At 39.1% G+C, this 12227-nt stretch overlaps 1 protein-coding gene across 3 annotated transcripts in view; it reads right to left on the bottom strand.

The window, feature by feature from the left end:
* pde5ab (phosphodiesterase 5A, cGMP-specific, b) overlaps positions 1 to 11134 on the bottom strand; it is a 33673-nt gene extending 22539 nt beyond the window's left edge. For 2 of the 3 annotated variants that reach the window (XM_027013094.3, XM_027013095.3), the window contains exon 1: positions 580 to 858. In XM_027013094.3, coding sequence (XP_026868895.2) covers positions 580 to 674 — 95 coding nt within the window. In that variant the 5' untranslated portion in view covers positions 675 to 858. Of the gene's footprint in view, positions 1 to 579; positions 859 to 10849 lie in introns of those variants that run through there. The other variant, XM_081695086.1, reaches the window with a different exon arrangement.
* Between the last annotated feature and the right edge of the window lie 1093 nt (positions 11135 to 12227).

The raw sequence follows: 12227 nt of genomic DNA, 5'->3' as shown, positions 1-12227 counted from the left end.
ACTCCTTAACTACGTCGTAAGATATAGCAGATTTATAGCAAAATCCCTTCTACAATTTCCAGGTGTTTGTCCATCTGTATGTGTCCACCTGCACTTTAAAAGCCTATACTTTCAGATGAAAGAAGTCTGGCTACAGGTCCCAAGCAGGAACAGAGAAACAGAAGATGTAGAAGCGGCGTTGCAACGGACAGGCGTGAAAACGTAACACGAAAACGACCACAGATAGGTGTATACAATAATCGCTGCATACTGCTATAGGCTGCACGTAAATAGAACTATAAGATACCACAACGAAATAAAAATGTCAGCACTTGTACCTTGAATGTGAGTAACTAAAGCTGTTCAGAGTGACATGTTTATCAGGAAAAATGTTAGCTAAAGACTTTAAGCAATTAAGTGTCCGCGTGGCGTCCTTAAATCCTCAATTATATACATACTGCACTGCACATGGTTGTATTTGTAATGACAGTATGTCTCGCAACTAATCGACTATATCCCATCCATTACACTATTCTCTAGTATATTCTGAATTAACAAATTAGTCGTAGCTGGTTGCACATGTCTACTTCCTTAACTTACCGGGTGGCTTTTCGAACAAAGTATGAGTGAGCGAAGTCCCGATTGTCGTCAAGCCAAGCCTCCATCCTTTCGCTTTCTGAAGGAAAACCCTCCATAGCGCGATAAGAAATTATCCCCCCAGAGTCATTGGACAACTGTTCGGTTAAAAGTGAGGAGTCGGTAAGATATTAATAAATCTGACTGCTTTACTCTGTTAGAAATGCGAAGAGCAGCCCTTGTCACTTGTCAAAATCGCGTGCGCACGCCCGCCCGCAGTATGAGAAAAAGATACCGACCCTAACGTGCGTCTCTCTCTCTCTCTCTCTCTCTCTCTCTCTCTCTCTCTCTCTCTCTCTCTCTCTCTCTCTCTCTCTCTCTCTCTCTCTCTCTCGGTGTGTAGTTTAGCTATATAACTAATTAACGATCTTAGATTGGTCAAATATTTGTTCAGCCAAATTCATTTATGAACAGGGAACTTTGCACTTCTCTCATACCTTTGTTTCGTGCAGTTGAAACAGTCTAGTTGCATAGCTAATTTTTTAAAACACTAAAAAGATTAGGCATGTTGAATAATGCATACGGGTCTACTGAATATTTAGTCTTTAATATGGACAGCAAAATATTTCTCCACAACAATTAGGTTATTAAAGACTTCAGACTTCATAATTAAAAGCCTACCACCCAACAGAATATCCCAATGTTCACTGTGTTCAGTAACACCAAGCTCATCCACCCCTCCCATTCTGCTAGTGTCCATCATACACAATGGTGTAGCCTTACTAGCAGATGGTACCTCTTTTTCTCTAGAGACAAAAAGGGACAATTTGGAGACATATGTGCTCTCAAGGGCATCGGTGTGACTCCACTTATAGTTGATTGGAGTGAGATAACGGCACCCCTTTGGGCATACAGTCACCCAGACAATATGCAATGAATATAATTTATTTGGTTGAATAAAACTCCGTAAAGCATATTTATATTTATTAATACACATAACTTTTTTTTTACTGTCTCATTTGTTGTATGAACAAACAGTCAGGACATGCTACAGATAAAGATGGATCTCCCTTCTTCGCTCTCTCCCTCCCTTCACCTCTGCCCCCTTGCTCCACTCCTTCTATCTGTTTCCTTCTTGCCACCAGGGTCAATGACCGTGACAATCAAGCAATATCTGTCAAGGTGTCACCTGGTACATTTCCATGCATCCGTGAGAGCACACAAAGACATGGCTCTATAGTGGAACACTGTCCAGATGGAGTCAGTCATTTTGCCCAGAACTAAACTCCCCCCTCTTGCCGTTCAGTCACAAGTCAAACAACACTCTATTCTGTTGTATAATTCTCCAGACTACATTAAACAGTTCAACTGCTATTGTAAACCCTGTCTCGAGTCATAGCTTTGGAAGATAACTGCAAAAGAGGGAAGAAGTCCCTACACAATGGAAAAAATCTTAAGAACTCAGTGCATGGCATTGTGCATCATTTAACAATATTCTTAAAATGGAGAAACAATTAGGGCAATTCAGATTAGACTGGGGAGAAAGAATGAAGTCTATGAGTATACACGTAGTGAAAATGTTGTAAGCCACTACACACATGAATACAGTGGTTAGAAATGGTGGCAAACAAACACAATAATTCTCCAAACCAGGCTGTCCTCCCTCTCTGCATGGCCATCTACAAACTGTGCTCTGGTGGTGAATGGCTCACAGTGCAAACTAACTTCTACCTTCACACTACACCCTCGTTCAGATTCTCTGCCCCCCAGCCCTTTTCCAAATGGAGCCCTTCAGTAAACACACAAGGCTAAGAGGGAGATTTACTATTTTTAAAACCTCTAGGAGACCTCCTCATGCGCTACACAAAATATGATCTTGCTTTTTGCTTACTCTTCTTGGAATGGTGGATGAAATAGCTCTTAGATACACAATGTCCTCTTGGAGGGTTTTTATACAGCATGTTCTCTAAAACCATATGTGATAAAGGATTTTCTACTTAGCTTTTAGTCTAAGTAGGGAGTCTTTGTTTTATCTCAGCATTATCTTAATATGCCAATAACATATACAAGTTATTCAGGAATAATTGAAAAAGGGAAGACCCTCCCTCCCAGTATACTGTGTAAGCTGGTTATATCAATGAGCTTTGTGCACAGTTAACATGCACTGCTTCACATGCATGCACTGTTTGCCAGGCCCCGTTTGAAGCCTGTGTTTCAGTCATTGTGACATGCACACTATAACCTTAAGCATGCTGTCCAGGCACAGTTACCTCCAGCAGACACCACAGTCTGCTTAGCATCATATCTCTTCTGGTGTGACGATAAGGAGCCATGAAAGGTTGCGCATCCTGGAGAAAACTGCAGTAGAAATTGTCCTGAGTGAACAGCTCTGCATGCTGTGGTGTTTGGATGGAGAAGTTCAGGAGGAGCTATGGATGGTGGTGGTGCTGGTGGGGGGGACAAACACTTCTGTGCTCTCACCCCTTTCTGTCTCTCTCACTCTCCAACTCTCTCTGCCTTGCTCTCTGACTGACTTTCTCTGTGAGCTTGAGAAAAAACAGAGCCATCCCTGCAGAGCATCAGAGGGTCCAGAAGGATTTGAAATAAATACATATTGAAAGCAGGGGAAGTGCCATGAAATAGTGGCTGCAAGAAACTTGCTTTGAGCCAGAATGGAGGCTTTCTTGGCTGGTTTACAGAGCCCCTGAGGCAACGTCATAAACCTGCCTCAAGTGCAGAGCACATTGTTTGCATTGTAAGTCATAAAGGTCACACTGGCTAGGCAGGTGGAATGGTTGGGACTGTCCTATTTAAAGTAATAACACAGTATTGTTAACTTACCATGGTAATTTGGAACATGTAATAACTTTTTTCCTTTCAGATGTTATTGCTAGTACTGAGCACAAAGTTGCATCTGACAGTTAAACATAGGCAGGTCTTGTTTGTTGTCGGTGCTGCCACCTTGTCATCTCCCATGGCAATAGATTTGGAACAAAAGACAGGCAGAAATCCAGTGGAAAACTGATAGCAATACATGTACACTCATATGACGGTTAGTACTTAAAAAACTTCACCAAGCAAATCAGTTCATTTAATGCATTCATGAAATGGTGGATAATTGTATTTCTCTGCACACTTGTGACAGTGAGAAAGCACATTTCTTCTATGCACTCACAGTTTTGCTCTCCATAATTTTATGCAAGACCTTTTTCACCAGGACCGTTTTGTGCAACTGGTAGGGAAGCTTGGTAAGGTGACTTGAAAATGTAGGCTGAAATATCTAATGAACATAGTCTCTACATAGGGTGTTATGCATGCAACTCATTTTACAGGGACTTCACAGAGACCTATGGGAAGCTCTAAGCTATTTATAGTGTTGTTTGGGAGGAGCTGTGATTGTAAGGAGTTGTAAGCAGATTGTAAGTAGAGGTGGAGCATGGCAGAGCAGAAGCAGGTAGAATAGCAGAAGAAGTGAAGGTATATGGGGGTGTTATATGGGGGGCTCCCAAAGTCCTAATATTTTGGGAGTGTCTAGTTAAAATCTTTGTATAGCAAGTTTAAAAAGAGGAACAAAGGGCACAGAAATAAATGTCATGAGTTGCCATTTAATATTTGCAGTTTACAAGTAACTTCTTAAACCTTAACAAGATAATGCTATGCAGTTCTGCTTTAAAACTGACTTAATAGATAATAGTTACCTGAATATTACTTTAAAAATATGATACTGTGACACTGAGACTGTAAGACTGACTATTGGCGATACTGTCAGTACAATAATTTAAAATCATCTTTCAATTACAGTGAATTCTCAGACATTCCTTTACAGTAAATGGAAGTAGCTTCAGAAAATTACAAGTTGTAATTTTTCCAATAACATCACAGGCCAGCTCACAAAGAAGTGTGCATGCATTTTGTAATCTAGTCTTCTTTAAATGTGATCAGTGAATGAATGAATGCTAAGCACCTGTTTGAAAATGGAAGCAACACAAGCATAAATCATAGGCAAGCCTGCTTTGTACACATTACGTAAGTTCAACTGAGATGACCATTTTTCTAATTGGTCTGTCACTAGGAGTGGACTTTGTTTCTTTTCTACACTGTCTCTTACCCACATTTTATGAAAGATGATTGTCAGCTTCTGAATAGCCCTAAGAATTTACAGCCATTTCATTAGGTATAACAAAGGTGTAATTCAGGGCAAAAAAACAATCTTATGTTAACAGTGGAAGTCCATCTGGAACTTATCTGTCAGCCAAAGGTAATAACTTTAGCTATTTCCAGTATTTCAGCTAACTGTGTGTTTTATCAGTTACCTGAGCTTGAACCCCATCCTTTTCTTCCAGTGGATACAAAACGACCAATCAATTATTCATTATGTATAACAGAGTGTTTCCATCATTGATCTGAAGTTGAGCTAATGGCTGCTTCATGGGGCATTTTAGATGTGCACTCACTGACCATTTAATTAGAATCACCTCCTTATAGTTACACTTAGTAAGTGTACAACTACAAAGTATAGTCTATCTGATACCATACACAATTTGGTAGGTGCCCTCTAACATATCATCAGTGGTGAATTTGTGTCAAAAGGATTACCTTTTATTATTTGGGTGCCAGAACATTTTCAACCATCTTACTGGAGCTGGAATTTTTACATGACACTGTCATTACTGGGGTTAGGGGGATCCACCATGCACACAGTCAAAAGCAGCCCTCTGACCAGAAACTGACCCTTAATAAAAACCTAGGATATCAGCATACAAACTATGCTTGACCACAGACTGCCAGTAGTCTCCAACTGTACATATACACTATTTGGCCATGGAATACCTGTGCAACTACATGTTCATGTAATTACCCAAATAGCCAATCATGTAGTAGTAGTAGTGCAATGTATAAAGTTATTCAGATGTGTATTAAGAAGTGTAGTTAGTGCTCAAATCAAACATAATAATTGGGAAAATGTGATCTGAGTTACTGACAGTGACGTGGCTTCCAGTGCCAGTGAGTGGCAGTTTGGGGAGTTATTGACAGAAGTCACAGCAGAATGGGCTGATAGCTTCAAGCTAACCAGTAGGCCACATTACCTCAAACAACCATTCTTTTCAATCATTATTTACAGCAACAAACAGGAGTCTGAAGCCACAGTGGACACAGGCTCACTAAAACTGGACAAGAAACAGATAAGTGACAAAGTGACAGGACTCAAACACATAACACATAAGTGAGCACAGTTTATTTGATGCGTCACCCATATCTGGGTAAAGCATCACGACTGTGCTTTACCCATGTGTGGTATTGATATTTTTATATTTCATTCATATATTATTTTACTGTATTATGGGCATTAACTCTCATGTGAGAGAGTACAACACCCAACAAAATAGACAGGAAACAAAAGAGAACATGAAAGCGTTTCTACATAGATAAATACAACTATTGATTAAAACTGACAAGATTAAAAAAAAAACACAATTGAATTCAAACAGAATTCTGCTGTGACATGCAGATGTTAAGGTCAAAATTTGATGTGAACAGCATGAATACATGGACCCACCCAACCACTGCTAGTGGTATAATTATATGGGAAATGTTTTTGACACACAATAGGCTCCCAAATACCAAAAGAACATTGTTTGAATGCCAAAGCCTATTTGAGTATTTTTGCTGACCATGTGCATCTCTTTGTGGCCACATCCTTTTCACATTTCAGATCCTGTAATGTCTGTTCTCAACACAAATAATTTCAAACTGCTTCCATGACTATGATAATAAGTTCAGTGTATGACAGTGGCCTCCCCAGACAACCAGATATGAATCCAATACAGCACCTCTGGGATTAGTGTAGTATTCCTGTTAAAGTGGTAAGGGTATATAATTGATTTTGGCACACTGTGTTCTTCATTTCCATACAAATAATTAGTAAACCTGAAGAACAATTGGGAACATGAACAAAGGTTAACTAAACGTAATTTTTGTGTTCTTAGTACATTTCTAAAAACAGAATTTATGCAACTATCATTTGTTGCCAGGCAACACCTCCTTCTGGCTGTGTGTCTTTGTTAAAAAACAATAGAGGGAATGCAGTTGTTACATTGCAAGACCTCCAAGTGACCTCAGAACCACATGGAACTGAATTCATCAACACCGTGTTTGCATTCATTCAATACACTAAAACTCTCCATACGTGTGTAGATTGAAGTCATGTTTGCATTTTAAAGTCCCTCATACAAGCACAAACTCATTGTAAGACATGAATTTCTGCAGGCTGTATATAGAGTACTCTTAAAACATTTGCAGTTAATAAAAAGCTGTAATGACTGTAATGATGCAATAATGACTATGAATCATATGTCCTCTCTCCCAAAATTACTTATTTTGTATATTACTACTAGCATACAAACATACCAAATAGCCTTAAAACACAGAAATGTACAACAGTTCCAAAAATGTTGGCAGGAAAAAAAGTGGGAGGTGGACCCCTGTCTTTACTGTTGCCATATGTTTCAGTTAGGCTCTCACATGACACTAAGAGGTCTGATTTAGGGCTTTTTACAAATTTTATAACACTTTCATATGCTATATAAATACATGTATGGACACTATGACAGGAATCCTAAATCCTAAATCTCTAGAAAATGTTATCCATTTATTTGGATCCAAGTGTTTGGTTGTAAAAAATATAACAGAAAGCTAAATGTCTCAAATGTATATATTAACAAACACCAGTGCTTAGCTGTTTTTATTTACCCAGTGAACAGAGTGTACATATGTGCCCATTCACATTTGCACAACCAATCCAGTGAGTGTGTTATACATTGGTAATATGCCCTTCGGTAGCCAGCTAAAAATATGCCCTCGTTTTTCTGTGACAATCTGCCATACATGGAACCAGACAAATAATCATAATATTGTAAGTGACATAGCTAATACGCCAGCCATTGGGGAAAGAGGTATAAATCATTGCTGTTGTAAAAGAATGCCAAAAACATCAAAAACATGTGGGCTCCAGTCTCTCCCTTGCAGGAGCCACCTGTTGGTCCAGAGTACAGCTGCGGCCAGAACAGGCCCGCCATGCACCAGCTCAGAGAAACGGGATGGGCTCTGGATATTGGAGCATACAGCCGAAACCCCTAGGGGATCGGATATAGCCAGCACAGGTTTCTTTCACTGATGTGTTGCTAATGTTGCCGGGTGGAGTAGACTGATCTCTCAGCATCTTTAGTGAGTGGCTCAGTGTAAATAGAGCAGTATGAACTCTGTCAGGTCAGCACCAGACAACATGGCAGGGGCTTTCTCAGGGTCATGGGAAAGAAATGACAGACATGAGAGGCTCTGAAGTGCTCTAAAGCTTCCATAAACAAATTGTAAAAATAAATAAACTGTTAAATATCTAATGGCCTCATTTCATGGAGAAACTGGTGTTTTGGGTATTCACCTGTCTAATGACAAACCAGGCTCCACTCCACTCACGTATTTCATAAGTGTTGGTGGATTTGCCTTTTGAAAATCTGGAAAAGTACATATTTTAAAATAAAAGTCTGTGAACCATTGGAAATGATTTGGATTTATATATGAATACCTATTGTCTACATGATATGTTAAAAATATTTATTTAACAAACGACAGGCACAACATTTTAGTGTAATTTTTTTAACTAAACAATATGTTTGTAAATGATCAAGGTCAATTTGCATGAATCTAATAGCTTTTTGAAAAGAAGGTGGTTGCAATCAAGTGTGCCTGTCATGTATACACTCATTACCCACCATATTAAAAATATTCATTGGAAATGCCTTGCAAATGTGTTGTGAGAACCTATAGGCCATTGGATGCCAGAAGCAATTTGTTAGCAATCTCTTAACATGTACATTGGGTTAATCATCATGCAACGTCTGCACTTTTAGTTTGGGCTTTAACTTAAAATTAGTACATTAGCTACAGGAGTACCTACAGTATTGTTCAGCGAATTGCACTGATTGACTACTTGTAAAATAAACTTGCTTATTAATTGTTTTCCTCGCTCACTACAAATATCACCTGCATATTATTGTTTCAACCTTTTTAAAAAAATCTCTGCAAACACACCCATACTGCAATAATATTACTGTCATGTGCAGCAAAAAGGCAGATAAATGCCAACAGTATGCTTGCTGCATGCAGAGAGAACTGAATATAAAGATTTAGAACCTTGACATTTGGACATCTCCAGGACATTATTTTTTCTTTATACATTGATTTAACCCTGTTATTTTTAGAAATGAGAGTTGGAATAACCCACATCCCAAAAAATGGAAATTAAAGATCAACATGTTGGGAACTTGGACCTGTAGCTTTTCCCCCCCTAAGGGAATTAATGACTCACATAACCTGGGAATAAAGATTGAAAACCTCATACATCCACATATTAAATCAGCACCTCCAGATACTAATAGAGGAAAGCTCCAGATCCTCTGGAGAGCTGCGATATGCATCATCTGGACAGCTGACTCTCTCTGATGATGAAAAGCATATGACTTTTCCATCTGTTTGGCAATAGCTTCAATATCTGTTGTGCGGACACAACCCAAATTGCAACCAAATGCAATTTTGTTGGCTTGTACTTGTACTGAGTGATAACAATCAAGTTGAATCTATCTACCAAACAAATGGGGTTTCTGATTCTAGCATTAAACACACAGTTGAAGAGTCTATTTATAAAAAAAGGTTGCCTTTGTTTGAGAGGATACTTGGTTTGTGAGATTAATAATAGCATTTATTACCAAAGAAATGTGAAATTGCATCTGACTTGTATCATAAGGCTAATAATAATTGTCCTCCAATTTGCATAACAATTGTGGAAGTATGTAGCCCACAATATTTTTCAAGTATTCACACTACCATAAGTATGGATATGTTAAAATAGCCTTGACCTTATAACATTCAACCCCATTCATAGATAAAAGCATGGGTGATCTCCAGTCTTCCTGCTTCACCCAAAATGCCATCTGTTTTGCAGTAATGGTTTTTGTTTGCCTTGGCTGTAAACAGTACAACCTGTTTTGACCTTCAATATATTCATTACATTAACAACAGCAGCATCTCAACTCATCCCAATTTTTTGCTTTTGTTACCTTTGCTTTGTACTATCTATCTTAGCAAGGAAGAGAAAATTAAAGTTATTCACCAATGTAACTGCTGTTGATATGACAGATCAGCCTAGCAGGCAAGACTATTAGCTCCATGCATAAACTCAATGCCAGAGCAGACTCCAAAGCATACACTTAGGGTATGAGAAATAACAGAAACAACAGAAAGCCAAGACACTTTAAGGGCCTGGGAAAAATGACAAAGTTACATAAATAAACACACAACGCAGTAACATGCAGAGTGGTGGCTAAAACCTCACACACAATTACAAATGACAGAATCACAGGACATATTTCTAGTAATACCGTACAAGCATTATGAGCTTATGTTTCCAACACATTTGTTGAGCTTATGCTTTCTACACTAATTTATTGCTCCTTTTGATGTAAAAAAAACCAAACAAAAAACGTATCTTGCTGTACATCAACATATGCACAGCAATCAGTGCCAATAATGAACAGATGTCACTTCTAATTCATGGTCAGTCAGTGTGATGAAATCTCTGCGATACACAGTAATATTTTGCATCCAAACATCAGAAGCATAACAAGCCTTGGCAGAAGCCTTGGTGTTAGTTAATAAGTGCCAAACTAATGCAAAAGGATGTAACAAATGTTCTTTTGAGTCAAATGTAAACACTCCCATTATCTAGACCTCCCCACATTGAAGGCAGCTATGGGGGCACGGCATATGTCTTTTTTTAATTACTGTGTGCAAAAAAGTAACAAATGCCTCCATGCATGCAGGCATCGACACAGCTTGCTTAAACGACAATCCTCATTGTTAATCACCAGACCACTGTGGAGGCAGGGCAGGAAAAGCAACATGTGTCTGTATGAATCATGAGAAAGTAAATCTACTGTGATATAATTATGACCTACAGAAAGATTTGTTTTCATATATTCTGCCAAATATCTTACAACAGGACAACGAAATATTGTACTCGGTTTGTTCTAATGGAAGGCCTTGCTCACAATGGCATAATAACATGCACAGACAAGCAAACAAGTGCATGCTCACACACATGCACGATCACACACACACACACACATACACACACACAAACAAACTTCTCAAATTTCATGAAGTAATTTCATCAGTCAATGGTTGTTGCAGTTAGGTACAGAAAACAATTCTTAAACAGTTCAATTTTTTTCCAACTCACCCCATAGTGAAAAGTCATATCAGCCCTGCCACTTTAAATAACACGGTGTCTCCAATAAAAACAGGGTCTCCTTTCTCTCTCTCTCTCTCTCTCTCTCTCTCTCTCTCTCTCTCTCTCTCTCTGTCTCCTCTTTAAATGTTCCGGTTCTGACAGAGGCTCCTGCTAGCCGGGCTTTTATTTATATCCTTTTTGGGACTGGCGGAGATGGAGAGTTTACAGAATTACTCTTCAGCCATTACAGAGAAGAAAACTCCCTCAGTGTAAGCCTTCTGGGAGGGCCTTTGAACTGTCTCTCTCCTGAGGCATCAAGTGTGCTTTGTGTGTGTGTGTGTGTGTGTGTGTTTCCAAGTGGATTTGTAAACACAGATTATGCATTTGCCTATCCTATTCTTCTCTTTTATTCTTGAGCTTTAGTGGGCAGTGGACAGGGCTCAGAATGCCATCTCTGACATGCAGTTACATGACAGACTTACTAAACAAACTCAGGAGCAGGTGAAAAACACTGCTGCTTGCTTCAGCCTGCTACACCTCATGGTAACTAGCCTCTGGGGTGCAGCACAGCTAATCATGCAGGGGAAAAACAGAGTTAGGGCTGAACCTCAGGAGAGCTGCAACCCCTGGATTAGTTAGCTCCAGTGCAAGCAAAACAAAGCTCTATATGGATCAAATGAGTGGGAGAGATTAGTAATGGAAAAATGCCCATTTTTAGCTAGAACAAATTCTAGCCTGTTGCCACAATAGTGGCCTTCTTCCCCTTTGTCCATAACAAGTCCAGCATGTAAGAGCATAGGTCAGTGGAGAGTTCTGTTTACATGCCTAAAGCTATCGATCTGACAGATTCACTGCAGTAGCAAGTAGACCAGTGCACTAGTTGGAAAAGACTAATCTCTCAGTGTGTGTCGTGTGATCATATGGATACCCAGTATGGTTAATGCATCACTCAGTGACATTTGTGGGAAGAGCACCAATAATGGAGTCCCTCAGAAATGGGACGTGTCATATTCTCTGGAATCATGAAGAGAAGTAACAGTATAACAGCTTACAGTGAATTGACTCCTTGAAAATATTAGCCTACAAACATGGAATGAATGCCTATCAATGTCGAAAAAGAAGTATTTGATACAAGATAAGAGGAATGAAAGGCCGGGCAAGGTACTGAGGCAAGTCTACTGTGAGTAGGCTGTGATGAAGTCTTTCTTCATGCAAACTCTGCATGCAACCGGCAAGGGTTTCATTTGACTTGGACCATCGAGGCTGCTAAACTAAACCCAAAACCAAAGTAAACAGTGGTATAAGCCAGGAGAACAAAGTTATTTTGAAAATAAATAAATGAATCTAAAATAAATAGAAATTAATAAAAAAAGAAACAGGAAGAAGA

This window comes from Electrophorus electricus, chromosome 13 (assembly GCF_041902795.1).
Source record: "Electrophorus electricus isolate QZ-2024a chromosome 13, ASM4190279v1, whole genome shotgun sequence".
NCBI classification, from domain to species: Eukaryota; Metazoa; Chordata; class Actinopteri; order Gymnotiformes; family Gymnotidae; genus Electrophorus; species Electrophorus electricus.
Note: the sequence above shows the minus strand (reverse complement) of the source record. Positions and strands in the feature narration are given on the sequence as shown.